The sequence below is a fragment of the Malaya genurostris genome, chromosome 1, assembly GCF_030247185.1.
Source record: "Malaya genurostris strain Urasoe2022 chromosome 1, Malgen_1.1, whole genome shotgun sequence".
Lineage (NCBI taxonomy): Eukaryota > Metazoa > Arthropoda > Insecta > Diptera > Culicidae > Malaya > Malaya genurostris.
Genome location: NC_080570.1, coordinates 115411778 through 115437041, shown reverse-complemented (window position 1 = coordinate 115437041; position 25264 = coordinate 115411778). Strand labels below are relative to the sequence as shown.

At 44.4% G+C, this 25264-nt stretch overlaps 13 protein-coding genes and 1 pseudogene across 13 annotated transcripts; 7 read left to right on the top strand and 7 right to left on the bottom strand.

The window, feature by feature from the left end:
* Window positions 1–97: 97 nt before the first annotated feature.
* On the bottom strand, window positions 98–472 carry LOC131425517 (histone H2A). The gene has a single exon (XM_058587457.1). It carries the CDS (start codon window positions 470–472, stop codon window positions 98–100), a length of 375 nt encoding a protein of 124 aa, XP_058443440.1.
* Window positions 473–739: 267 nt separating this feature from the next.
* Window positions 740–1114, top strand: LOC131425518 (histone H2B). The gene has a single exon (XM_058587458.1). The coding sequence runs from the start codon at window positions 740–742 to the stop codon at window positions 1112–1114; it is 375 nt and encodes a 124-aa protein (XP_058443441.1).
* A 993-nt stretch (window positions 1115–2107) lies between these two features.
* On the bottom strand, window positions 2108–2419 carry LOC131425519 (histone H4). Its single transcript, XM_058587459.1, has one exon. It carries the CDS (start codon window positions 2417–2419, stop codon window positions 2108–2110), a length of 312 nt encoding a protein of 103 aa, XP_058443442.1.
* A 2628-nt stretch (window positions 2420–5047) lies between these two features.
* LOC131440569 (histone H1B-like) lies at window positions 5048–5722 on the top strand. Its single transcript, XM_058611969.1, has one exon. The coding sequence runs from the start codon at window positions 5048–5050 to the stop codon at window positions 5720–5722; it is 675 nt and encodes a 224-aa protein (XP_058467952.1).
* Window positions 5723–6639: 917 nt separating this feature from the next.
* LOC131440561 (histone H2A) lies at window positions 6640–7014 on the bottom strand. The gene has a single exon (XM_058611958.1). It carries the CDS (start codon window positions 7012–7014, stop codon window positions 6640–6642), a length of 375 nt encoding a protein of 124 aa, XP_058467941.1.
* Window positions 7015–7302: 288 nt separating this feature from the next.
* Window positions 7303–7677, top strand: LOC131440559 (histone H2B-like). The gene has a single exon (XM_058611946.1). It carries the CDS (start codon window positions 7303–7305, stop codon window positions 7675–7677), a length of 375 nt encoding a protein of 124 aa, XP_058467929.1.
* Window positions 7678–13140: 5463 nt separating this feature from the next.
* Window positions 13141–13515, bottom strand: LOC131440553 (histone H2A). The gene has a single exon (XM_058611932.1). It carries the CDS (start codon window positions 13513–13515, stop codon window positions 13141–13143), a length of 375 nt encoding a protein of 124 aa, XP_058467915.1.
* Window positions 13516–13782: 267 nt separating this feature from the next.
* Window positions 13783–14157, top strand: LOC131440544 (histone H2B). The gene has a single exon (XM_058611918.1). The coding sequence runs from the start codon at window positions 13783–13785 to the stop codon at window positions 14155–14157; it is 375 nt and encodes a 124-aa protein (XP_058467901.1).
* A 1031-nt stretch (window positions 14158–15188) lies between these two features.
* On the bottom strand, window positions 15189–15462 carry LOC131425513 (histone H4-like; annotated as a pseudogene).
* A 2628-nt stretch (window positions 15463–18090) lies between these two features.
* LOC131425506 (histone H1B-like) lies at window positions 18091–18765 on the top strand. The gene has a single exon (XM_058587446.1). It carries the CDS (start codon window positions 18091–18093, stop codon window positions 18763–18765), a length of 675 nt encoding a protein of 224 aa, XP_058443429.1.
* A 917-nt stretch (window positions 18766–19682) lies between these two features.
* LOC131425511 (histone H2A) lies at window positions 19683–20057 on the bottom strand. Its single transcript, XM_058587451.1, has one exon. It carries the CDS (start codon window positions 20055–20057, stop codon window positions 19683–19685), a length of 375 nt encoding a protein of 124 aa, XP_058443434.1.
* A 288-nt stretch (window positions 20058–20345) lies between these two features.
* Window positions 20346–20720, top strand: LOC131425509 (histone H2B-like). Its single transcript, XM_058587450.1, has one exon. It carries the CDS (start codon window positions 20346–20348, stop codon window positions 20718–20720), a length of 375 nt encoding a protein of 124 aa, XP_058443433.1.
* A 3011-nt stretch (window positions 20721–23731) lies between these two features.
* LOC131425507 (histone H2A) lies at window positions 23732–24106 on the bottom strand. The gene has a single exon (XM_058587447.1). It carries the CDS (start codon window positions 24104–24106, stop codon window positions 23732–23734), a length of 375 nt encoding a protein of 124 aa, XP_058443430.1.
* Window positions 24107–24373: 267 nt separating this feature from the next.
* Window positions 24374–24748, top strand: LOC131425508 (histone H2B-like). Its single transcript, XM_058587448.1, has one exon. The coding sequence runs from the start codon at window positions 24374–24376 to the stop codon at window positions 24746–24748; it is 375 nt and encodes a 124-aa protein (XP_058443431.1).
* Window positions 24749–25264: the final 516 nt, after the last annotated feature.

Below are 25264 nucleotides of genomic sequence, written 5' to 3'. Positions count from 1 at the left end.
GCAATCTTAAATATTTCTTTATCACAGTGAGGTGGTCGTCCTGAAAAGGACGGGTTCTGTAAGGGGGGTAACACCAATATGTTCCGGAAATCGCAATTTAGGCCTTTTTCTCGGTTTTCTTCGGGAGCAGCACTGCCTGGATGTTTGGCAGTACACCGCCCTGTGCGATGGTAACTCCGGAGAGCAGTTTGTTCAACTCCTCGTCGTTACGGATGGCCAGCTGCAGATGGCGAGGGATGATTCTCGTTTTCTTGTTGTCACGGGCAGCGTTACCGGCCAATTCCAGCACTTCGGCGGCCAGGTATTCCATCACTGCCGCCAGATAGACCGGTGCACCGGCACCGACACGTTCGGCGTAGTTTCCCTTCCGGAGCAGACGGTGGATTCTGCCTACTGGGAACTGCAGACCAGCACGGTTTGAGCGGGACTTTGCCTTTCCCTTAACTTTTCCTCCTTTACCACGGCCAGACATTTTGTGTGTGCGTGTTTCTGCGTAAAAAATCCACGAGATGCTGTTAACGACTAGACAGCCAATTCAGTAATACTGGCTGCCGCCGTACTAACCCTCTGTTTTATATCGTCTCACTGTTTCCCGTTCTGCGAACAGGAAAAGGAATTCTAACAAAGGGGCAGTCCATGCGCCGCTCTCAATAGCAGGTATAAAACGAGCTGTCATATGGCAAATAGCGTCATTTAAGTTAAAGCAGTTACTCTGAACGTACGAGAACCGTCAAGCACGATGGCACCGAAAACCAGTGGAAAGGCAGCCAAAAAATCCGGCAAGGCCCAGAAAAACATCGCCAAGGGAGATAAGAAAAAGAAGAAGATCAGCAGGAAGGAAAGCTACGCTATCTACATCTACAAAGTGTTGAAACAGGTCCACCCTGATACCGGAGTATCCTCGAAGGCGATGAGCATCATGAACAGTTTCGTCAATGACATCTTCGAACGCATTGCATCCGAGGCATCGCGTTTGGCCCATTACAACAAACGGTCGACGATTACCTCTCGCGAAATCCAGACCGCCGTTCGTCTGCTTTTGCCAGGAGAGTTGGCCAAGCACGCCGTTTCGGAAGGAACCAAAGCCGTCACCAAGTACACTAGCTCCAAGTAAACTGAGTGAGAACAACCAAACCCCCCCGATCGTGTGTGTGCATACGAATCGCCAAGCATAATCGGCCCTTTTAAGGGCCACAAACAAATCTACACAAAGTGTTAAGTTCGCATATTTCCCTCATTCAATCACCAAACACATTTTGTTCGTTGATGATTTTACTTTCATCAGCCAACAAACACCTAACGAGAAAAACAGAACAAATTATGAACAACACAGGTACAATTGTTCTCGCGTTTCGGAGTATTCATCCATGCCATATGGACAATATATTGTTCGGAGCAAAAATATGTTGGTTTCGAAATAAAGAAAAGTATCGATTACTTTTCGGACCAATCGACAGACTTGGTCGACCAACCAAATAACAAATTGCTACACATACACATGCATGCTACTGTAAACCAACCAATGACATATCAACAGCAATCGTTTTTCTATCCTAGGCGGCTTTGAGCAAATGCTGCATGTTGTATAGTCGAAATTCGAAGCCAACAGCATTGACAGTTGACCAGAACAGTTGAATGGGAATGAATGATTTCGAAAAGATAGTTCATGTTAAACAACATAACTAATTTCTTTTCTCAAATGTTACGTTTTTCAGCGGCGCGTTAAGTAGTACTCAAGTGTCAACAGCAGTTTGAAACTCACAACCGACCAGAAATAATAATGTCGTGTTTGCTTGATGCGAAACCGAAAACCAGTTTCCACCCTAACGACTGCTGGTTAAATTGTTTGTTTGAAAACCTAGTTGTTGGACTGAAAAATCTAGTCAGTTTCGAACCCGGTTGAATTCACACTACTCACTACTCTATTGCACACTTCTTACTATTCTCATATCATCACCACCACCACCATCATCATCATCATCATCATGATTATAGATTATAATGAATACCAGCAAATGCTAACTAATTCTTTGCGAAACATATTGGTGGCCCTGAAAAGGGCCTTTTATCCTTCCGTATTATGTTATGTGTGTTCTCGTTACGACGTTTAACCTCCGAAACCATACAGAGTGCGACCCTGTCGCTTCAGAGCATACACGACATCCATGGCGGTGACGGTCTTGCGCTTGGCGTGTTCAGTGTAGGTTACTGCATCTCGGATCACATTTTCCAGGAACACCTTCAGCACTCCACGAGTTTCCTCATAGATCAGACCGGAGATACGCTTGACACCACCACGACGAGCCAGACGACGGATAGCGGGCTTGGTAATTCCCTGGATGTTATCACGAAGCACTTTACGATGACGCTTGGCGCCTCCTTTTCCGAGTCCCTTTCCTCCTTTGCCGCGACCAGTCATTTTTCTCTGCTAGCTGCTTGTTCTTGCAAGTAAGACAGTACAAGTGAAACTAATGCCACTTCGCAGACCGGTGCTTTTTTTTATACCTACCGAGAGGGTCCGTTTCGTGCTTTGCTTTGTGCTGATTGGCTGCTTCAGAGCGGTCGGGCAGGTATAAAACAGCCAGCCAGGTCCGTTTTGAGCTCATTCTGTGTTTTGTTTTCAACGCGTACAGTACGGTGTAGAGAGAAAGGATAAGCAAAAGAAAGAAATAATGGCTCGTACCAAGCAGACCGCTCGTAAATCGACCGGAGGAAAGGCTCCTCGTAAGCAACTGGCGACAAAGGCTGCTCGCAAAAGTGCTCCTGCTACTGGCGGAGTGAAGAAACCCCATCGTTATCGGCCAGGAACAGTAGCCCTTCGGGAGATCCGTCGTTACCAGAAATCGACTGAGCTGTTGATTCGCAAGCTGCCGTTCCAGCGTTTAGTGCGTGAAATTGCCCAAGATTTCAAGACCGACCTTCGCTTCCAGAGTTCCGCCGTCATGGCACTGCAGGAGGCCAGCGAAGCCTATCTAGTCGGTTTGTTCGAGGACACCAATCTATGCGCGATCCACGCCAAGCGTGTTACCATCATGCCAAAGGACATCCAGCTGGCTCGTCGGATCCGTGGCGAACGTGCTTAAACAGGCTATCGGCTTTCGTTTGATCTCACAACATATACCCCAAAGGCCCTTTTCAGGGCCACCCAATCAATTACCAACGAGTTTACGAATTCGAATATTTTCCCTTAAACAATCATATACTCAGACACACACACACACACAAGTTGCGCGCGCACAGAAAATGACATCCGATCCGTTGCACAATTCATGCCCCATATGGAAAGTCAGTAATCTATAGGTGTTTGAAATGTTTTCCTTATTTTTTGGTCTTTCATTTTTGTTTCTGCTAAAGTAGCAGTTGAGAGGAGAATAGACGACCTGCTGACAGACAAGCAGCACAGACAATACACATTGCTTCCCTGTTACATAGTTCAGCAAAATTTGTAACCCAGCTTGCAACACATCGTGCACTCGCCGTGTCATGCCATGTGACTGACTGCCTGACAATTCTGACGGGATTCGGCCACCAGTTACTAGTATTACTCTGCTACTGCTACTCTCAATACACTATACTATACAATATTGGTTCAAAATCATGAAAATACCAATTTGTTTCGTTCCAAGACTACCCCGACAGACGCTTGCTTGCCGTTGACATAGTCAACGTCCCATCCCCAGACGACTGGTGGGGATGTTTCTGGCGAAAGAAATACACAGCAATTGCCAATCTTTGAATAGTAGGCTAATGTTCGGTTGGGTTCGGTGCTTTCTTCCGGTACGTGACAATTTTCGGCCAATATCTATCAAATATAAGCAACACTCAAATTCGGTATCAAATCAAATCACTGCTCGAGTTCTTTGTTGCCAATCGATTGAGACTGAGAGACTGACTATGTCTGGCACGCACGCTAGACAGATGGAGGTGTCGAAGGATTATTATTATTATTTAATGGTAATACTTGCACCGTATATTTTGCATGTAAAATCCTAAATGCGCTCCACAATTCCGGTATTCTGATTTGGGAAAGATTGTTTTTTGGTTTTTGCTTCTGATGACAAATATTCTCAGCCCAGCCAGCCGTTTGTGGTACGTGAACAACACACCACACATTTGACTCGTTGTGTTAGAAAGGACTTCGGTTTGTTTGATTCTAATTTTTCACTGTCGAAATTTTTAAACATCCTCTCTCTTGGAATTGACCTGTCCTGATGTTCAGGTTTAATATTTGCAAGATGAACCAAATTCAAATGGCAAAACAAGTTCATTACAAAAAATAGTAACCAAAATGCTTTCAGAACAACCGACACGCCCGGGCGTTGGCGACGTTGGCCAGCATTATTCGTTGGCAGTGCCATCGTGTTCCAGATTTCGGAAGGCATGTTCGGAAATATTATGCTCACGTAACATATCTGTTAGTCAAATTGTTTAAAAATTGTATTTTCCAAATGCAGAACACGGAAAAATTGAAAAGCTTAGTCACCGGTTCGTACTGCGTTTTGGTCGTTTGATCGATTTGCGCCAGACAGCAGGTTCAAGTTTGACCGATTCAATCTCGTGCGCGTCGCAACCGTCATCGAACGGGTTGTGTTAGTTGTCAAGAGAAAATATTTCTCTTCCCAATGAACCATGTTTCGTTGGAGTCCGCATTGTTTAAATGGTACTGTTTTACTATTTTTGACAATTCGAAATAAGCATGTACCGTTTGTCCGATATTGAATGCATATTTCGCTATCATCACTGCCCGTCCGGCTGTTCGCGAATGGTGGAGCAGAAAGTTCAAACATCGTAGCAAACATAAAACCACTCTTTGGCGATACTTCCGCTGCTGTCGATTCATTGTTTACAATTTAAAAACAATAGTCCAGAAAAATTACCTACACCTACCTAGCACCGAATGGTAACCGTCATGTGCGTATTCCCTAACAGGGCCGACGGATTCGGTGCCCGAACGTATCGCACGATTCTACTGCATTCACACACTCGTTTGTATTCGCTTAGTCGTTCGCTCGTTCTACCTGCTTTAGAAAAGTGCACATTAGAAAAAATGGCTGAAACCGCTGTTGACGTATCGGCCGCAGCTCCGGTTGCTGCTTCACCGGCCAAGGCACCGAAGAAAGCCAAAGCCGCCAAGGGAGAAGCCAAAAAACCGAAGAAGCCATCGACACATCCACCAGTCAATGACATGGTAGTGGCTGCCATCAAGACGCTGAAGGAACGCAACGGATCTTCGCTGCAGGCCATCAAGAAGTACATCGCCGCCAACTACAAGTGCGACGTCGCCAAGCTGGCCCCGTTCATCAAGAAGGCCCTGAAATCTGGCGTCGAGAAGGGAAAGCTCACCCAGACCAAGGGTTCCGGTGCATCCGGCTCGTTCAAAATCAAAGCCGGTGCCAAGCAACCGGCTGGCGAGAAGAAGCCGAAGAAGGCTGCTGCCAAAAAACCGAAGAAGGCTGCCGGAGAGAAGAAAAAGGTTGCCAAGAAACCCGCTGGCGAGAAGAAACCGAAGGCCAAAAAGCCTGCAGGTGAGAAAAAGCCGAAAGCCGCCGCTGCAAAGAAGGCTAAGGCAGCACCAGCCAAGGCCGCCAAGAAGGCTGCTGCACCGAAGCAGAAGGCTACCAAGCCATCGAAAGCCGCTGCCAACAAGCCCAAGACCCCGAAGCCAAAGAAGGCCGCGCCAGCCAAAAAAGCTGCCCCGAAGAAGGTGGCTGCCAAGAAGTAAATTGACCCATCGTCAGTCAGTCATCATCATCATGTCGAATTCTACCGTTCTTATTTCGACGGTGTTCAACAAAACAGTCCTTTTCAGGACTACCAAAAAATCCATGCAAAGAATTAATCGATATTTCCTACTTCGCTCGCTTTTGGGTAGTCCGCTTCAACAAAACTGCACAGTAAGAAAAAAAAAAAAAGTATGCTTTTATCCATCACAGCAGCACTACTTTCTGAGCGTGTGCTTCACCGACACGCTATAGTGGATAAATTGGTGCGCAGCCATAGAGCCGACCCCGCTGCTACGCGCATGCTTCTCTTGTAGTACAATCAAATATGTTCGTTCGCTCAGTCGGTAAGCAGCGACGAAAGGATCGGTAGGTGATCAAATGAAAATGCGGACGGTTTATGCACGATGATTGATGAAGTCCGTTCGTAAAAATCTAGCTTGCGAAAATTCATCAATAAAAATGGTTGATGTTTTTGTTCCCAATTATATTTGTATTTTAAAACTATCCCAGTTTTCCTTTTCTTGGAAAATGAATGCCGTTATAGTTTCCATTTAGTGTAGAGCCAGTTCGGACACGGTATCGCTCTGTACGCGGTTTTTCGTATAATCATATTTAATTTAGTAGCTTGACTCTCCAGACGATTGTCGTTTTCATTCAACCAACCTTGCTTGATCGGTAAAAAAAAAATAAATCTATTCTCCAGCGCAATCGACCACCGACCATCGACTTTTCACTTGTAATGTGGGAAATTATCCTAGAAGCTATGGAAAAAAAAACAAGTCTTATGGCGCTTGCATGAGTAAATATGATTGATCGATAGTAAAATAGTAAATTTCTATAAGTTCTTTATCAGAAAATTGTGGTCGTCCTGAAAAGGACGTTTTTTCGATTGGTTTCAGTGCGAATCAAGTGCAATTTAGGCCTTCTTTTCGGTTTTCTTCGGGAGCAACACTGCCTGGATGTTTGGCAGTACACCGCCCTGTGCGATGGTAACTCCGGAGAGCAGTTTGTTCAACTCCTCGTCGTTACGGATGGCCAGCTGCAGATGACGAGGGATGATTCTCGTTTTCTTGTTGTCACGGGCAGCGTTACCGGCCAATTCCAGCACTTCGGCGGCCAGGTATTCCATCACTGCCGCCAGATAGACCGGTGCACCGGCACCGACACGTTCGGCGTAGTTTCCTTTCCGAAGCAGACGGTGGATTCTGCCTACTGGGAACTGCAGACCAGCACGGTTCGAGCGGGACTTTGCCTTTCCCTTAACTTTTCCTCCTTTGCCACGGCCAGACATTTTCTTTTATGTGTTTTGTTTTCGTAAAAAATCCACGAAACGATGCTAACAGCTAGGATGCTAACTCGGTAATACTGGCTGCCGCAGTACTAACCCTCTGTTTTATACCATCTCGCTGTTTCTCGTTCTGCGAATAGGCAGAGCATAAAGCGCAAAAGAGGATCAAATTTTGACAAAGGGGCTGTCCCTACTGCGTTGCCTGTAGCAGGTATAAAACGGGGTTTCTTGGGCGAGCTAGCGTCATTTACGTGAAAACAGCTACTCTGAACGCACGTCAACGTTAGAACGATGGCACCGAAAACTAGTGGAAAGGCGGCCAAAAAATCCGGCAAGGCCCAGAAGAACATCGCCAAGGGTGATAAGAAGAAGAAGAAGATCCGCAGGAAGGAAAGCTACGCTATCTACATCTACAAAGTGTTGAAGCAGGTCCACCCTGATACCGGAGTATCCTCGAAGGCGATGAGCATCATGAACAGTTTCGTCAATGACATCTTCGAACGCATTGCATCCGAGGCATCGCGTTTGGCTCATTACAACAAACGTTCGACGATTACCTCTCGCGAAATTCAGACTGCCGTTCGTCTGCTTTTGCCAGGAGAGTTGGCCAAGCACGCCGTTTCTGAGGGAACCAAAGCCGTCACCAAGTACACCAGCTCCAAGTAAACTGAGAACAACACCGACCCCGTGTATGCGAGAACTAACAAACGGCCCTTTTAAGGGCCACAAACAAATCTACACAAAGTGTTAAATTCGAATTCTCGTGTGTTGTTTTGCTTGCTTCTTCTTTACTCGTTTCGATTGTGATGGTGGTGGCCGTTTGTGAAAGAAAGTGCAATAGAGGGAAGGTGCTGGGCAATTGGTTTGAGTGAGTTTAGTTGTTTTGAACAATCTCATCCAATTTGTGCATTACATTATGCTGGAACTGAATTCCTTGAAACCAGCCACACACCGTTGCGGAAGCGAGAGAGAGCGAATTGTTTTAGGCACTACTTTTGTACAGGGATGACCAAAGATTTCCCGCCTTTTCCGAAGAACGGCGAAAGAAGACATTGATAAAACAAAAAACTTATCACATTCTCAGAGGGTAAATTTTGAAAAGGCGTCCCATAGTAAAGTATTCTTCTATGATGCTTTGATGGTAAGACTTCATCACGAAGACGACAAGCAAATGTAAATTTCTTTCGAACATGCACTTTTTCATTTGATTGCGCGCGTGCGTGTGTGTTTGTTTTCGTGAAAATCGCAGGTTTTCGAGAAGAATAAATCTCCTGTGCCAAAATAACGAAAATGTCTCAAAATCGGACATCATCTCTAGCAACCGAAGTTTACTGTTTGCTTGTTAGGAACAATTAGATTTGTACCTGCAGGACAGAAAACATTAGTTTGTTCGATTTTGCGAGTGGTGATTTATATTTTAATAGCGATTTGAGTTAGCATTCATCATTTATCACTCATCCATCGATTATCAATGAAAGGAGATGAATTCGGAGACAAAGAACGAAAAAGAAGATTTTCCGCTTTCCAAAAACATACACCAATACATATGTATATCAACGTCATACTGGTTTACTTCAATGTATGGGTATTGGTTTTTCCCTCAGTCATAATAAAGTTCATTCTTATGTTCTCTAACTTGCTTTTCTCTCTCTCTCGCTCTCCCAACGCACCTCTGTTTGCGATAAGTTGGAACATGTTGTTCATGGCAGTCTACACACACACACACACACACACACACACACACACACACACACACACACACACACACACACACACACACACACACACACACACACACACAATTTGCGCAATAGTGCAACTGAGGTATGCGATTCACAAAATTGCTTGCTACTGAAAATTGCGGAAAAGAAAACACAAGACAAATTTTTTCAATTTTGTAGGCACAAGCGTTTTGAAACACGTACAATAACGGGAAGGTATCATATAAAGATTGGTTTTTACTTTTGTCGTTAAGTTTTTTTTTTTCATGTACGTATTGTTTACCTCTCGGATGGTGGTAGGTAGAAACGAACAACCGTTTATACGACGCAAAGTCAAACCGATTTCCCATATCCCATCCATGAGCATGAGCAGAGGGAGAAAAAATACCGGTTAACCTGGACTACTTTTCACTTGAGAGTTTGAGAGATTTTTCACCATTTCAACCATTTTTCGTTCAGTTGCCATTTGTCATTGTTGCTAAGCTAACCTAACCATCCGAACAGCGAGAGTTCCGTTCACTGCGTTAGGATTGAGTAAGCCGCGTTCATCGTTTGATCATGTCAACGAAACTCAACAATCGATGCTAAATAAGCAACTTGCTATTGAGTAATCTTTCAGTAATTTCTTACATGGACCGTCGGAAAACAATTCGGAGTTCCTGTTTTCCAAGTAGATAGTCTTTCCAATAGGATATTCTAATGAGCAGCAGTTTTTATTTTTCCTGCTAGAATCGCACACCAATACACACTTACCAACCACTAAACTGCGGTTCGGTCTAGACAATTGGTGTACACTGTTGCCATAGTTGTTCGTCGGTTATTTTCATTCTCTCTTTCACGCCTCTCGCATTCTCGTAGTAGCCAATATTACTCTCCTTATTGTTTACGTTCGTGTCGCTATCGTATTTGTGGCATTCGTATTCGTTCGAAAATATATGTTAGTCGAATGGTCGAAACATCATCGGATTGATGAAAATATGTTCAAACAATCAAAATTATTCGCCAATCCAACAAAACTTTCATTGGCGAGAGTGTACTGTTTAATGAACTCTTCTCTCAATGTTTCAATATTCAGTTGCAATACTTAAAGCTCTAAACGTTTTCTCGAAAAATACCGACACAAGTTACCAAGCTAATTGGATTGGTGGTACTGACGATGCTTTTGGTTGTCAATAATAAACAATGCCACGTGTAGGGGCCGCTAATGTAATGTAAATGAATATACAGACACACACACACACACACACACACACACACACACACGCACGCGCGCGTTTATGCGACCTTGCCCTCCGGTTCTGAGACCGATGGCTGAACTTATTTTTCCGTATTTCCGTGCCGATGGCTGAATGGCTGCAGGAGGTTAAACATTGCAGTCGTGAACGGAATATCTTGGGTTTTTCCCTTACTGGATACACGCAATGCTTAGCAATCAACTTCTTTGATCATCGCTTCGGCGGGCCAGAGATTAGAAAGCTGAGTGTCTGTGGGTGTCCTCAAGGTGGTGTACTATCCCCACTTTTATGGAACCTAGTCGCTGATAGTTTGTTAAGGAAACTTAATAACCTTGGATTTCCGACTTATGGTTTTGCCGACGATTATCATATATTGATGACCGGTATAAGCATTAACACTCTCTTTGATTTAATGCAGCAAGCCCTGCGATCTGTTGAACAATGGTGTTGTCAGGTTTGGATTATCTGTAAATCCGGGCAAAACATCAATGGTGCTTTTCACTCATCGTAGGATAATTACAGGAGCTCGTCCGTTGCAGTTCTTTGCTTCAGGGGTCACTGTGGTCGATCAAGTTAAATACGTCGGGGTTATTCTTGACTCAAAACTGAATTGGTCTGCTCACATTGATTTCAGGATTAAAAGAGCTTGCATGGCTTTCGGCCAATGCAGACGAGCTTTTGGAAAATCATGGGGACTCAAACCCAGATATATTCATTGGATCTACACAACTATCGTTAGACCAATTTTAGCATATGGATGTCTTGTATGGTGGCAGAAAGGAGAAGTCGCAACAGTTCAGTCAAAGCTAAATCATCTCCAAAGGATGGTCCTAATGGCGATGACAGGAGCATTCACGACAACTCCTACTGCTGTGCATTAAACCACTATATGTGTTCCTAAAACAAGAAGCATTATCTTGTGCATACCGTCTTAGGGTTACAGGGCTTTGGAACAGTAACCCATTAGAATATGCTACCAGTCACACTCGCTTGTGGTCTCAAATGGTTCCGTGGGATGAGTATTTACTCGCTCCTAGTGACCTAACTCTCACATGCAGTTTTCCTTTTAAAACATTCAAAGTGAGCTATCCTCTTCGTTAGGAATGATTGTCTGGTTGTCTGGAACGACAACTTGATGAACACATAGTTTGTTTTACGGACGGTTCTCTGTTGAATGGTCGTGCTGGTGCTGGTATCTACTGTCGTGAAATAGGCTGGAGCAGTCTCATTCACTTGGTAGATACTGTACTGTGTTCCAAGCAGAAATCTACGCAATTCTGTGTGGAGTACAATCGGCACTTCAGCAGAGGATCTGTGGTAAACGTATTTATTTTTGTTCCGACAGTCAGGCAGCCTTAAAAGCACTCAGTTCGAATGACTCACGGTCGAATCTAGTGATCGCATGTCGAACTCAAATTGAAGACCTCAGCATTTCAAATGCTGTTTACTTCATATGGGTACCCGGCCATTCTGGTATTACTGGAAATGAATGGGCTGATGAGTTGGCTAGAGCTGGTGCAACGAATGATTTCGTTGGTCCTGAACCAGCTTTACCACTTTCAACTAGTTGGATAAAGCACAAGATACGTTCTTGGGCTGCATCCAAACATGCCAGCTACTGGCGCAGCTTGCAAACTTGCGCTCAGACAAAAGCATTTCTACCAGATTTAAATCTGAAAATGTCAAAGTGTCTACTGCATTTCTCCAAGTATCATTGAAGTATTCTGGTCAGAGCTCTGACTGGACATTGCAAACTCAATTATCACATGGCTACTATTCAACGTGCTGAGTATTATTCGTGTGATTTGTGTGAATGCGATTATGGTACTTCATATCATCTGATATGTAACTGTCCCGCATTGACGCAGCTACGTATCCGGGTTTTTGGTTCTCCATACATGGTTGAGTCTGTGTATGCGGAGCTAAAATTGAAGGATATTCTCTCGTTTCTCACCCAATGTGGTAAGGAGCTATAGTCAGAAGGGTTCATCGTTCTTCCTGGAGTGAATGAATCCCTTCTGTATTCACCTTAAATAGGGTTTGGCAGATTGTTTGGCATCCTCTGGGGGGTACCGCATTTACTTCTGCTCGTACATACTGCGAGTCGTTCTGCATTCTTCCGGGAGTGCAGAATGGTGTCGCTTTTGTAAGATCTCTAAATCCTCTCGGGGGTTGGAGGTTTTATTAACAGCAGACTGTTCGGGACCTCGTAGAGGTTCAGAATTTCCTTCTGCTTCCACTAAATGTGATCCTCAGCAGATTGTTCAGCATCCCTTAGGGGTGCAGAATTTACTTCTGCTTTTATGTGTTTTTGTGTCGTCAATTTTTCCCATCCTCCTAGTTCAACCCTTACCATTTCCTTTCAATCCTTCCCTCTTATATATCGGGAAAATGATGCTAAAAACAAATTGATGGCAAGGCACAAATCTCCAAATATCAAGGGGAACGTGCCATTTGAGCCAATTTGTTCTGATTCCTGATTATGCGACCTTGCCCTCCGGTTCTGAGACCGATGGCTGAACTTAGGTACAGCTTGATTTTCGTTTCCTCATATACACATTACATTACCATTTGTTTTTGGCCTGTGTGTGTGGCAGTGTTTATTCACCATCATGGTGGTAGCTACGATATCTTCTTCTTCTTCTTCTTTTTTTCTAGTCGGTCGTCACCATTCATGAGATGATGCCGACCGATGACACAGATACATGCGCTATATTGGATCGGTGTGTCGTCACGGATACGAACGAAAATTATTCTCTTATTTCTCGTGCGACACTTTCTCTAAGATTATATGATCAAGTTTGGATGTTTTAATGGCTGCATTTTCCGGTAAATCGATGGGAAAGATTTTCGCCATTGAACTCACATCGATCATTCTAAAATTCCGATTCGTCTGGTATGACCGATTTTGTCTTCTGTTTTCCAAACACTGAAAAAGCGGACATCATTTTCGCATCAGGTAGATACACCGATTCAGGGTAAAATTCCGAAAACGAAAATGAACAAAGGTCGCTATACTTGATTTGCGCATTATACTTTCCAGGCGTATCACAACTTTAGCAATCTTTAATTCAAAGCAATCTTAAATATTTCTTTATCACAGTGAGGTGGTCGTCCTGAAAAGGACGGGTTCTGTAAGGGGGGTAACACCAATATGTTCCGGAAATCGCAATTTAGGCCTTTTTCTCGGTTTTCTTCGGGAGCAGCACTGCCTGGATGTTTGGCAGTACACCGCCCTGTGCGATGGTAACTCCGGAGAGCAGTTTGTTCAACTCCTCGTCGTTACGGATGGCCAGCTGCAGATGGCGAGGGATGATTCTCGTTTTCTTGTTGTCACGGGCAGCGTTACCGGCCAATTCCAGCACTTCGGCGGCCAGGTATTCCATCACTGCCGCCAGATAGACCGGTGCACCGGCACCGACACGTTCGGCGTAGTTTCCCTTCCGGAGCAGACGGTGGATTCTGCCTACTGGGAACTGCAGACCAGCACGGTTTGAGCGGGACTTTGCCTTTCCCTTAACTTTTCCTCCTTTACCACGGCCAGACATTTTGTGTGTGCGTGTTTCTGCGTAAAAAATCCACGAGATGCTGTTAACGACTAGACAGCCAATTCAGTAATACTGGCTGCCGCCGTACTAACCCTCTGTTTTATATCGTCTCACTGTTTCCCGTTCTGCGAACAGGAAAAGGAATTCTAACAAAGGGGCAGTCCATGCGCCGCTCTCAATAGCAGGTATAAAACGAGCTGTCATATGGCAAATAGCGTCATTTAAGTTAAAGCAGTTACTCTGAACGTACGAGAACCGTCAAGCACGATGGCACCGAAAACCAGTGGAAAGGCAGCCAAAAAATCCGGCAAGGCCCAGAAAAACATCGCCAAGGGAGATAAGAAAAAGAAGAAGATCAGCAGGAAGGAAAGCTACGCTATCTACATCTACAAAGTGTTGAAACAGGTCCACCCTGATACCGGAGTATCCTCGAAGGCGATGAGCATCATGAACAGTTTCGTCAATGACATCTTCGAACGCATTGCATCCGAGGCATCGCGTTTGGCCCATTACAACAAACGGTCGACGATTACCTCTCGCGAAATCCAGACCGCCGTTCGTCTGCTTTTGCCAGGAGAGTTGGCCAAGCACGCCGTTTCGGAAGGAACCAAAGCCGTCACCAAGTACACTAGCTCCAAGTAAACTGAGTGAGAACAACCAAACCCCCCCGATCGTGTGTGTGCATACGAATCGCCAAGCATAATCGGCCCTTTTAAGGGCCACAAACAAATCTACACAAAGTGTTAAGTTCGCATATTTCCCTCATTCAATCACCAAACACATTTTGTTCGTTGATGATTTTACTTTCATCAGCCAACAAACACCTAACGAGAAAAACAGAACAAATTATGAACAACACAGGTACAATTGTTCTCGCGTTTCGGAGTATTCATCCATGCCATATGGACAATATATTGTTCGGAGCAAAAATATGTTGGTTTCGAAATAAAGAAAAGTATCGATTACTTTTCGGACCAATCGACAGACTTGGTCGACCAACCAAATAACAAATTGCTACACATACACATGCATGCTACTGTAAACCAACCAATGACATATCAACAGCAATCGTTTTTCTATCCTAGGCGGCTTTGAGCAAATGCTGCATGTTGTATAGTCGAAATTCGAAGCCAACAGCATTGACAGTTGACCAGAACAGTTGAATGGGAATGAATGATTTCGAAAAGATAGTTCATGTTAAACAACATAACTAATTTCTTTTCTCAAATGTTACGTTTTTCAGCGGCGCGTTAAGTAGTACTCAAGTGTCAACAGCAGTTTGAAACTCACAACCGACCAGAAATAATAATGTCGTGTTTGCTTGATGCGAAACCGAAAACCAGTTTCCACCCTAACGACTGCTGGTTAAATTGTTTGTTTGAAAACCTAGTTGTTGGACTGAAAAATCTAGTCAGTTTCGAACCCGGTTGAATTCACACTACTCACTACTCTATTGCACACTTCTTACTATTCTCATATCATCACCACCACCACCATCATCATCATCATCATCATGATTATAGATTATAATGAATACCAGCAAATGCTAACTAATTCTTTGCGAAACATATTGGTGGCCCTGAAAAGGGCCTTTTATCCTTCCGTATTATGTTATGTGTGTTCTCGTTACGACGTTTAACCTCCGAAACCATACAGAGTGCGACCCTGTCGCTTCAGAGCATACACGACATCCATGGCGGTGACGGTCTTGCGCTTGGCGTGTTCAGTGTAGGTTACTGCATCTCGGATCACATTTTCCAGGAACACCTTCAGCACTCCACGAGTTTCCTCATAGATCAGACCGGAGATACGCTTGACACCACCACGACGAGCCAGACGACGGATAGCGGGCTTGGTAATTCCCTGGATGTTATCACGAAGCACTTTACGATGACGCTTGGCGCCTCCTTTTCCGAGTCCCTTTCCTCCTTTGCCGCGACCAGTCATTTTTCTCTGCTAGCTGCTTGTTCTTGCAAGTAAGACAGTACAAGTGAAACTAATGCCACTTCGCAGACCGGTGCTTTTTTTTATACCTACCGAGAGGGTCCGTTTCGTGCTTTGCTTTGTGCTGATTGGCTGCTTCAGAGCGGTCGGGCAGGTATAAAACAGCCAGCCAGGTCCGTTTTGAGCTCATTCTGTGTTTTGTTTTCAACGCGTACAGTACGGTGTAGAGAGAAAGGATAAGCAAAAGAAAGAAATAATGGCTCGTACCAAGCAGACCGCTCGTAAATCGACCGGAGGAAAGGCTCCTCGTAAGCAACTGGCGACAAAGGCTGCTCGCAAAAGTGCTCCTGCTACTGGCGGAGTGAAGAAACCCCATCGTTATCGGCCAGGAACAGTAGCCCTTCGGGAGATCCGTCGTTACCAGAAATCGACTGAGCTGTTGATTCGCAAGCTGCCGTTCCAGCGTTTAGTGCGTGAAATTGCCCAAGATTTCAAGACCGACCTTCGCTTCCAGAGTTCCGCCGTCATGGCACTGCAGGAGGCCAGCGAAGCCTATCTAGTCGGTTTGTTCGAGGACACCAATCTATGCGCGATCCACGCCAAGCGTGTTACCATCATGCCAAAGGACATCCAGCTGGCTCGTCGGATCCGTGGCGAACGTGCTTAAACAGGCTATCGGCTTTCGTTTGATCTCACAACATATACCCCAAAGGCCCTTTTCAGGGCCACCCAATCAATTACCAACGAGTTTACGAATTCGAATATTTTCCCTTAAACAATCATATACTCAGACACACACACACACACAAGTTGCGCGCGCACAGAAAATGACATCCGATCCGTTGCACAATTCATGCCCCATATGGAAAGTCAGTAATCTATAGGTGTTTGAAATGTTTTCCTTATTTTTTGGTCTTTCATTTTTGTTTCTGCTAAAGTAGCAGTTGAGAGGAGAATAGACGACCTGCTGACAGACAAGCAGCACAGACAATACACATTGCTTCCCTGTTACATAGTTCAGCAAAATTTGTAACCCAGCTTGCAACACATCGTGCACTCGCCGTGTCATGCCATGTGACTGACTGCCTGACAATTCTGACGGGATTCGGCCACCAGTTACTAGTATTACTCTGCTACTGCTACTCTCAATACACTATACTATACAATATTGGTTCAAAATCATGAAAATACCAATTTGTTTCGTTCCAAGACTACCCCGACAGACGCTTGCTTGCCGTTGACATAGTCAACGTCCCATCCCCAGACGACTGGTGGGGATGTTTCTGGCGAAAGAAATACACAGCAATTGCCAATCTTTGAATAGTAGGCTAATGTTCGGTTGGGTTCGGTGCTTTCTTCCGGTACGTGACAATTTTCGGCCAATATCTATCAAATATAAGCAACACTCAAATTCGGTATCAAATCAAATCACTGCTCGAGTTCTTTGTTGCCAATCGATTGAGACTGAGAGACTGACTATGTCTGGCACGCACGCTAGACAGATGGAGGTGTCGAAGGATTATTATTATTATTTAATGGTAATACTTGCACCGTATATTTTGCATGTAAAATCCTAAATGCGCTCCACAATTCCGGTATTCTGATTTGGGAAAGATTGTTTTTTGGTTTTTGCTTCTGATGACAAATATTCTCAGCCCAGCCAGCCGTTTGTGGTACGTGAACAACACACCACACATTTGACTCGTTGTGTTAGAAAGGACTTCGGTTTGTTTGATTCTAATTTTTCACTGTCGAAATTTTTAAACATCCTCTCTCTTGGAATTGACCTGTCCTGATGTTCAGGTTTAATATTTGCAAGATGAACCAAATTCAAATGGCAAAACAAGTTCATTACAAAAAATAGTAACCAAAATGCTTTCAGAACAACCGACACGCCCGGGCGTTGGCGACGTTGGCCAGCATTATTCGTTGGCAGTGCCATCGTGTTCCAGATTTCGGAAGGCATGTTCGGAAATATTATGCTCACGTAACATATCTGTTAGTCAAATTGTTTAAAAATTGTATTTTCCAAATGCAGAACACGGAAAAATTGAAAAGCTTAGTCACCGGTTCGTACTGCGTTTTGGTCGTTTGATCGATTTGCGCCAGACAGCAGGTTCAAGTTTGACCGATTCAATCTCGTGCGCGTCGCAACCGTCATCGAACGGGTTGTGTTAGTTGTCAAGAGAAAATATTTCTCTTCCCAATGAACCATGTTTCGTTGGAGTCCGCATTGTTTAAATGGTACTGTTTTACTATTTTTGACAATTCGAAATAAGCATGTACCGTTTGTCCGATATTGAATGCATATTTCGCTATCATCACTGCCCGTCCGGCTGTTCGCGAATGGTGGAGCAGAAAGTTCAAACATCGTAGCAAACATAAAACCACTCTTTGGCGATACTTCCGCTGCTGTCGATTCATTGTTTACAATTTAAAAACAATAGTCCAGAAAAATTACCTACACCTACCTAGCACCGAATGGTAACCGTCATGTGCGTATTCCCTAACAGGGCCGACGGATTCGGTGCCCGAACGTATCGCACGATTCTACTGCATTCACACACTCGTTTGTATTCGCTTAGTCGTTCGCTCGTTCTACCTGCTTTAGAAAAGTGCACATTAGAAAAAATGGCTGAAACCGCTGTTGACGTATCGGCCGCAGCTCCGGTTGCTGCTTCACCGGCCAAGGCACCGAAGAAAGCCAAAGCCGCCAAGGGAGAAGCCAAAAAACCGAAGAAGCCATCGACACATCCACCAGTCAATGACATGGTAGTGGCTGCCATCAAGACGCTGAAGGAACGCAACGGATCTTCGCTGCAGGCCATCAAGAAGTACATCGCCGCCAACTACAAGTGCGACGTCGCCAAGCTGGCCCCGTTCATCAAGAAGGCCCTGAAATCTGGCGTCGAGAAGGGAAAGCTCACCCAGACCAAGGGTTCCGGTGCATCCGGCTCGTTCAAAATCAAAGCCGGTGCCAAGCAACCGGCTGGCGAGAAGAAGCCGAAGAAGGCTGCTGCCAAAAAACCGAAGAAGGCTGCCGGAGAGAAGAAAAAGGTTGCCAAGAAACCCGCTGGCGAGAAGAAACCGAAGGCCAAAAAGCCTGCAGGTGAGAAAAAGCCGAAAGCCGCCGCTGCAAAGAAGGCTAAGGCAGCACCAGCCAAGGCCGCCAAGAAGGCTGCTGCACCGAAGCAGAAGGCTACCAAGCCATCGAAAGCCGCTGCCAACAAGCCCAAGACCCCGAAGCCAAAGAAGGCCGCGCCAGCCAAAAAAGCTGCCCCGAAGAAGGTGGCTGCCAAGAAGTAAATTGACCCATCGTCAGTCAGTCATCATCATCATGTCGAATTCTACCGTTCTTATTTCGACGGTGTTCAACAAAACAGTCCTTTTCAGGACTACCAAAAAATCCATGCAAAGAATTAATCGATATTTCCTACTTCGCTCGCTTTTGGGTAGTCCGCTTCAACAAAACTGCACAGTAAGAAAAAAAAAAAAAGTATGCTTTTATCCATCACAGCAGCACTACTTTCTGAGCGTGTGCTTCACCGACACGCTATAGTGGATAAATTGGTGCGCAGCCATAGAGCCGACCCCGCTGCTACGCGCATGCTTCTCTTGTAGTACAATCAAATATGTTCGTTCGCTCAGTCGGTAAGCAGCGACGAAAGGATCGGTAGGTGATCAAATGAAAATGCGGACGGTTTATGCACGATGATTGATGAAGTCCGTTCGTAAAAATCTAGCTTGCGAAAATTCATCAATAAAAATGGTTGATGTTTTTGTTCCCAATTATATTTGTATTTTAAAACTATCCCAGTTTTCCTTTTCTTGGAAAATGAATGCCGTTATAGTTTCCATTTAGTGTAGAGCCAGTTCGGACACGGTATCGCTCTGTACGCGGTTTTTCGTATAATCATATTTAATTTAGTAGCTTGACTCTCCAGACGATTGTCGTTTTCATTCAACCAACCTTGCTTGATCGGTAAAAAAAAAATAAATCTATTCTCCAGCGCAATCGACCACCGACCATCGACTTTTCACTTGTAATGTGGGAAATTATCCTAGAAGCTATGGAAAAAAAAACAAGTCTTATGGCGCTTGCATGAGTAAATATGATTGATCGATAGTAAAATAGTAAATTTCTATAAGTTCTTTATCAGAAAATTGTGGTCGTCCTGAAAAGGACGTTTTTTCGATTGGTTTCAGTGCGAATCAAGTGCAATTTAGGCCTTCTTTTCGGTTTTCTTCGGGAGCAACACTGCCTGGATGTTTGGCAGTACACCGCCCTGTGCGATGGTAACTCCGGAGAGCAGTTTGTTCAACTCCTCGTCGTTACGGATGGCCAGCTGCAGATGACGAGGGATGATTCTCGTTTTCTTGTTGTCACGGGCAGCGTTACCGGCCAATTCCAGCACTTCGGCGGCCAGGTATTCCATCACTGCCGCCAGATAGACCGGTGCACCGGCACCGACACGTTCGGCGTAGTTTCCTTTCCGAAGCAGACGGTGGATTCTGCCTACTGGGAACTGCAGACCAGCACGGTTCGAGCGGGACTTTGCCTTTCCCTTAACTTTTCCTCCTTTGCCACGGCCAGACATTTTCTTTTATGTGTTTTGTTTTCGTAAAAAATCCACGAAACGATGCTAACAGCTAGGATGCTAACTCGGTAATACTGGCTGCCGCAGTACTAACCCTCTGTTTTATACCATCTCGCTGTTTCTCGTTCTGCGAATAGGCAGAGCATAAAGCGCAAAAGAGGATCAAATTTTGACAAAGGGGCTGTCCCTACTGCGTTGCCTGTAGCAGGTATAAAACGGGGTTTCTTGGGCGAGCTAGCGTCATTTACGTGAAAACAGCTACTCTGAACGCACGTCAACGTTAGAACGATGGCACCGAAAACTAGTGGAAAGGCGGCCAAAAAATCCGGCAAGGCCCAGAAGAACATCGCCAAGGGTGATAAGAAGAAGAAGAAGATCCGCAGGAAGGAAAGCTACGCTATCTACATCTACAAAGTGTTGAAGCAGGTCCACCCTGATACCGGAGTATCCTCGAAGGCGATGAGCATCATGAACAGTTTCGTCAATGACATCTTCGAACGCATTGCATCCGAGGCATCGCGTTTGGCTCATTACAACAAACGTTCGACGATTACCTCTCGCGAAATTCAGACTGCCGTTCGTCTGCTTTTGCCAGGAGAGTTGGCCAAGCACGCCGTTTCTGAGGGAACCAAAGCCGTCACCAAGTACACCAGCTCCAAGTAAACTGAGAACAACACCGACCCCGTGTATGCGAGAACTAACAAACGGCCCTTTTAAGGGCCACAAACAAATCTACACAAAGTGTTAAATTCGAATTCTCGTGTGTTGTTTTGCTTGCTTCTTCTTTACTCGTTTCGATTGTGATGGTGGTGGCCGTTTGTGAAAGAAAGTGCAATAGAGGGAAGGTGCTGGGCAATTGGTTTGAGTGAGTTTAGTTGTTTTGAACAATCTCATCCAATTTGTGCATTACATTATGCTGGAACTGAATTCCTTGAAACCAGCCACACACCGTTGCGGAAGCGAGAGAGAGCGAATTGTTTTAGGCACTACTTTTGTACAGGGATGACCAAAGATTTCCCGCCTTTTCCGAAGAACGGCGAAAGAAGACATTGATAAAACAAAAAACTTATCACATTCTCAGAGGGTAAATTTTGAAAAGGCGTCCCATAGTAAAGTATTCTTCTATGATGCTTTGATGGTAAGACTTCATCACGAAGACGACAAGCAAATGTAAATTTCTTTCGAACATGCACTTTTTCATTTGATTGCGCGCGTGCGTGTGTGTTTGTTTTCGTGAAAATCGCAGGTTTTCGAGAAGAATAAATCTCCTGTGCCAAAATAACGAAAATGTCTCAAAATCGGACATCATCTCTAGCAACCGAAGTTTACTGTTTGCTTGTTAGGAACAATTAGATTTGTACCTGCAGGACAGAAAACATTAGTTTGTTCGATTTTGCGAGTGGTGATTTATATTTTAATAGCGATTTGAGTTAGCATTCATCATTTATCACTCATCCATCGATTATCAATGAAAGGAGATGAATTCGGAGACAAAGAACGAAAAAGAAGATTTTCCGCTTTCCAAAAACATACACCAATACATATGTATATCAACGTCATACTGGTTTACTTCAATGTATGGGTATTGGTTTTTCCCTCAGTCATAATAAAGTTCATTCTTATGTTCTCTAACTTGCTTTTCTCTCTCTCTCGCTCTCCCAACGCACCTCTGTTTGCGATAAGTTGGAACATGTTGTTCATGGCAGTCTACACACACACACACACACACACACACACACACACACACACACACACACACACACACACACACACACACACACACACACACACAATTTGCGCAATAGTGCAACTGAGGTATGCGATTCACAAAATTGCTTGCTACTGAAAATTGCGGAAAAGAAAACACAAGACAAATTTTTTCAATTTTGTAGGCACAAGCGTTTTGAAACACGTACAATAACGGGAAGGTATCATATAAAGATTGGTTTTTACTTTTGTCGTTAAGTTTTTTTTTTTCATGTACGTATTGTTTACCTCTCGGATGGTGGTAGGTAGAAACGAACAACCGTTTATACGACGCAAAGTCAAACCGATTTCCCATATCCCATCCATGAGCATGAGCAGAGGGAGAAAAAATACCGGTTAACCTGGACTACTTTTCACTTGAGAGTTTGAGAGATTTTTCACCATTTCAACCATTTTTCGTTCAGTTGCCATTTGTCATTGTTGCTAAGCTAACCTAACCATCCGAACAGCGAGAGTTCCGTTCACTGCGTTAGGATTGAGTAAGCCGCGTTCATCGTTTGATCATGTCAACGAAACTCAACAATCGATGCTAAATAAGCAACTTGCTATTGAGTAATCTTTCAGTAATTTCTTACATGGACCGTCGGAAAACAATTCGGAGTTCCTGTTTTCCAAGTAGATAGTCTTTCCAATAGGATATTCTAATGAGCAGCAGTTTTTATTTTTCCTGCTAGAATCGCACACCAATACACACTTACCAACCACTAAACTGCGGTTCGGTCTAGACAATTGGTGTACACTGTTGCCATAGTTGTTCGTCGGTTATTTTCATTCTCTCTTTCACGCCTCTCGCATTCTCGTAGTAGCCAATATTACTCTCCTTATTGTTTACGTTCGTGTCGCTATCGTATTTGTGGCATTCGTATTCGTTCGAAAATATATGTTAGTCGAATGGTCGAAACATCATCGGATTGATGAAAATATGTTCAAACAATCAAAATTATTCGCCAATCCAACAAAACTTTCATTGGCGAGAGTGTACTGTTTAATGAACTCTTCTCTCAATGTTTCAATATTCAGTTGCAATACTTAAAGCTCTAAACGTTTTCTCGAAAAATACCGACACAAGTTACCAAGCTAATTGGATTGGTGGTACTGACGATGCTTTTGGTTGTCAATAATAAACAATGCCACGTGTAGGGGCCGCTAATGTAATGTAAATGAATATACAGACACACACACACACACACACACACACACACGCACGCGCGCGTTTATGCGACCTTGCCCTCCGGTTCTGAGACCGATGGCTGAACTTAGGTACAGCTTGATTTTCGTTTCCTCATATACACATTACATTACCATTTGTTTTTGGCCTGTGTGTGTGGCAGTGTTTATTCACCATCATGGTGGTAGCTACGATATCTTCTTCTTCTTCTTCTTTTTTTCTAGTCGGTCGTCACCATTGATGAGATGATGCCGACCGATGACACAGATACATGCGCTATATTGGATCGGTGTGTCGTCACGGATACGAACGAAAATTATTCTCTTATTTCTCGTGCGACACTTTCTCTAAGATTATATGATCAAGTTTGGATGTTTTAATGGCTGCATTTTCCGGTAAATCGATGGGAAAGATTTTCGCCATTGAACTCACATCGATCATTCTAAAATTCCGATTCGTCTGGTATGACCGATTTTGTCTTCTGTTTTCCAAACACTGAAAAAGCGGACATCATTTTCGCATCAGGTAGATACACCGATTCAGGGTAAAATTCCGAAAACGAAAATGAACAAAGGTCGCTATACTTGATTTGCGCATTATACTTTCCAGGCGTATCACAACTTTAGCAATCTTTAATTCAAAGCAATCTTAAATATTTCTTTATCACAGTGAGGTGGTCGTCCTGAAAAGGACGGGTTCTGTAAGGGGGGTAACACCAATATGTTCCGGAAATCGCAATTTAGGCCTTTTTCTCGGTTTTCTTCGGGAGCAGCACTGCCTGGATGTTTGGCAGTACACCGCCCTGTGCGATGGTAACTCCGGAGAGCAGTTTGTTCAACTCCTCGTCGTTACGGATGGCCAGCTGCAGATGGCGAGGGATGATTCTCGTTTTCTTGTTGTCACGGGCAGCGTTACCGGCCAATTCCAGCACTTCGGCGGCCAGGTATTCCATCACTGCCGCCAGATAGACCGGTGCACCGGCACCGACACGTTCGGCGTAGTTTCCCTTCCGGAGCAGACGGTGGATTCTGCCTACTGGGAACTGCAGACCAGCACGGTTTGAGCGGGACTTTGCCTTTCCCTTAACTTTTCCTCCTTTACCACGGCCAGACATTTTGTGTGTGCGTGTTTCTGCGTAAAAAATCCACGAGATGCTGTTAACGACTAGACAGCCAATTCAGTAATACTGGCTGCCGCCGTACTAACCCTCTGTTTTATATCGTCTCACTGTTTCCCGTTCTGCGAACAGGAAAAGGAATTCTAACAAAGGGGCAGTCCATGCGCCGCTCTCAATAGCAGGTATAAAACGAGCTGTCATATGGCAAATAGCGTCATTTAAGTTAAAGCAGTTACTCTGAACGTACGAGAACCGTCAAGCACGATGGCACCGAAAACCAGTGGAAAGGCAGCCAAAAAATCCGGCAAGGCCCAGAAAAACATCGCCAAGGGAGATAAGAAAAAGAAGAAGATCCGCAGGAAGGAAAGCTACGCTATCTACATCTACAAAGTGTTGAAACAGGTCCACCCTGATACCGGAGTATCCTCGAAGGCGATGAGCATCATGAACAGTTTCGTCAATGACATCTTCGAACGCATTGCATCCGAGGCATCGCGTTTGGCCCATTACAACAAACGTTCGACGATTACCTCTCGCGAAATCCAGACCGCCGTTCGTCTGCTTTTGCCAGGAGAGTTGGCCAAGCACGCCGTTTCGGAAGGAACCAAAGCCGTCACCAAGTACACTAGCTCCAAGTAAACTGAGTGAGAACAACCAAACCCCCCCGATCGTGTGTGTGCATACGAATCGCCAAGCATAATCGGCCCTTTTAAGGGCCACAAACAAATCTACACAAAGTGTTAAGTTCGCATATTTCCCTCATTCAATCACCAAACACATTTTGTTCGTTGATGATTTTACTTTCATCAGCCAACAAACACCTAACGAGAAAAACAGAACAAATTATGAACAACACAGGTACAATTGTTCTCGCGTTTCGGAGTATTCATCCATGCCATATGGACAATATATTGTTCGGAGCAAAAATATGTTGGTTTCGAAATAAAGAAAAGTATCGATTACTTTTCGGACCAATCGACAGACTTGGTCGACCAACCAAATAACAAATTGCTACACATACACATGCATGCTACTGTAAACCAACCAATGACATATCAACAGCAATCGTTTTTCTATCCTAGGCGGCTTTGAGCAAATGCTGCATGTTGTATAGTCGAAATTCGAAGCCAACAGCATTGACAGTTGACCAGAACA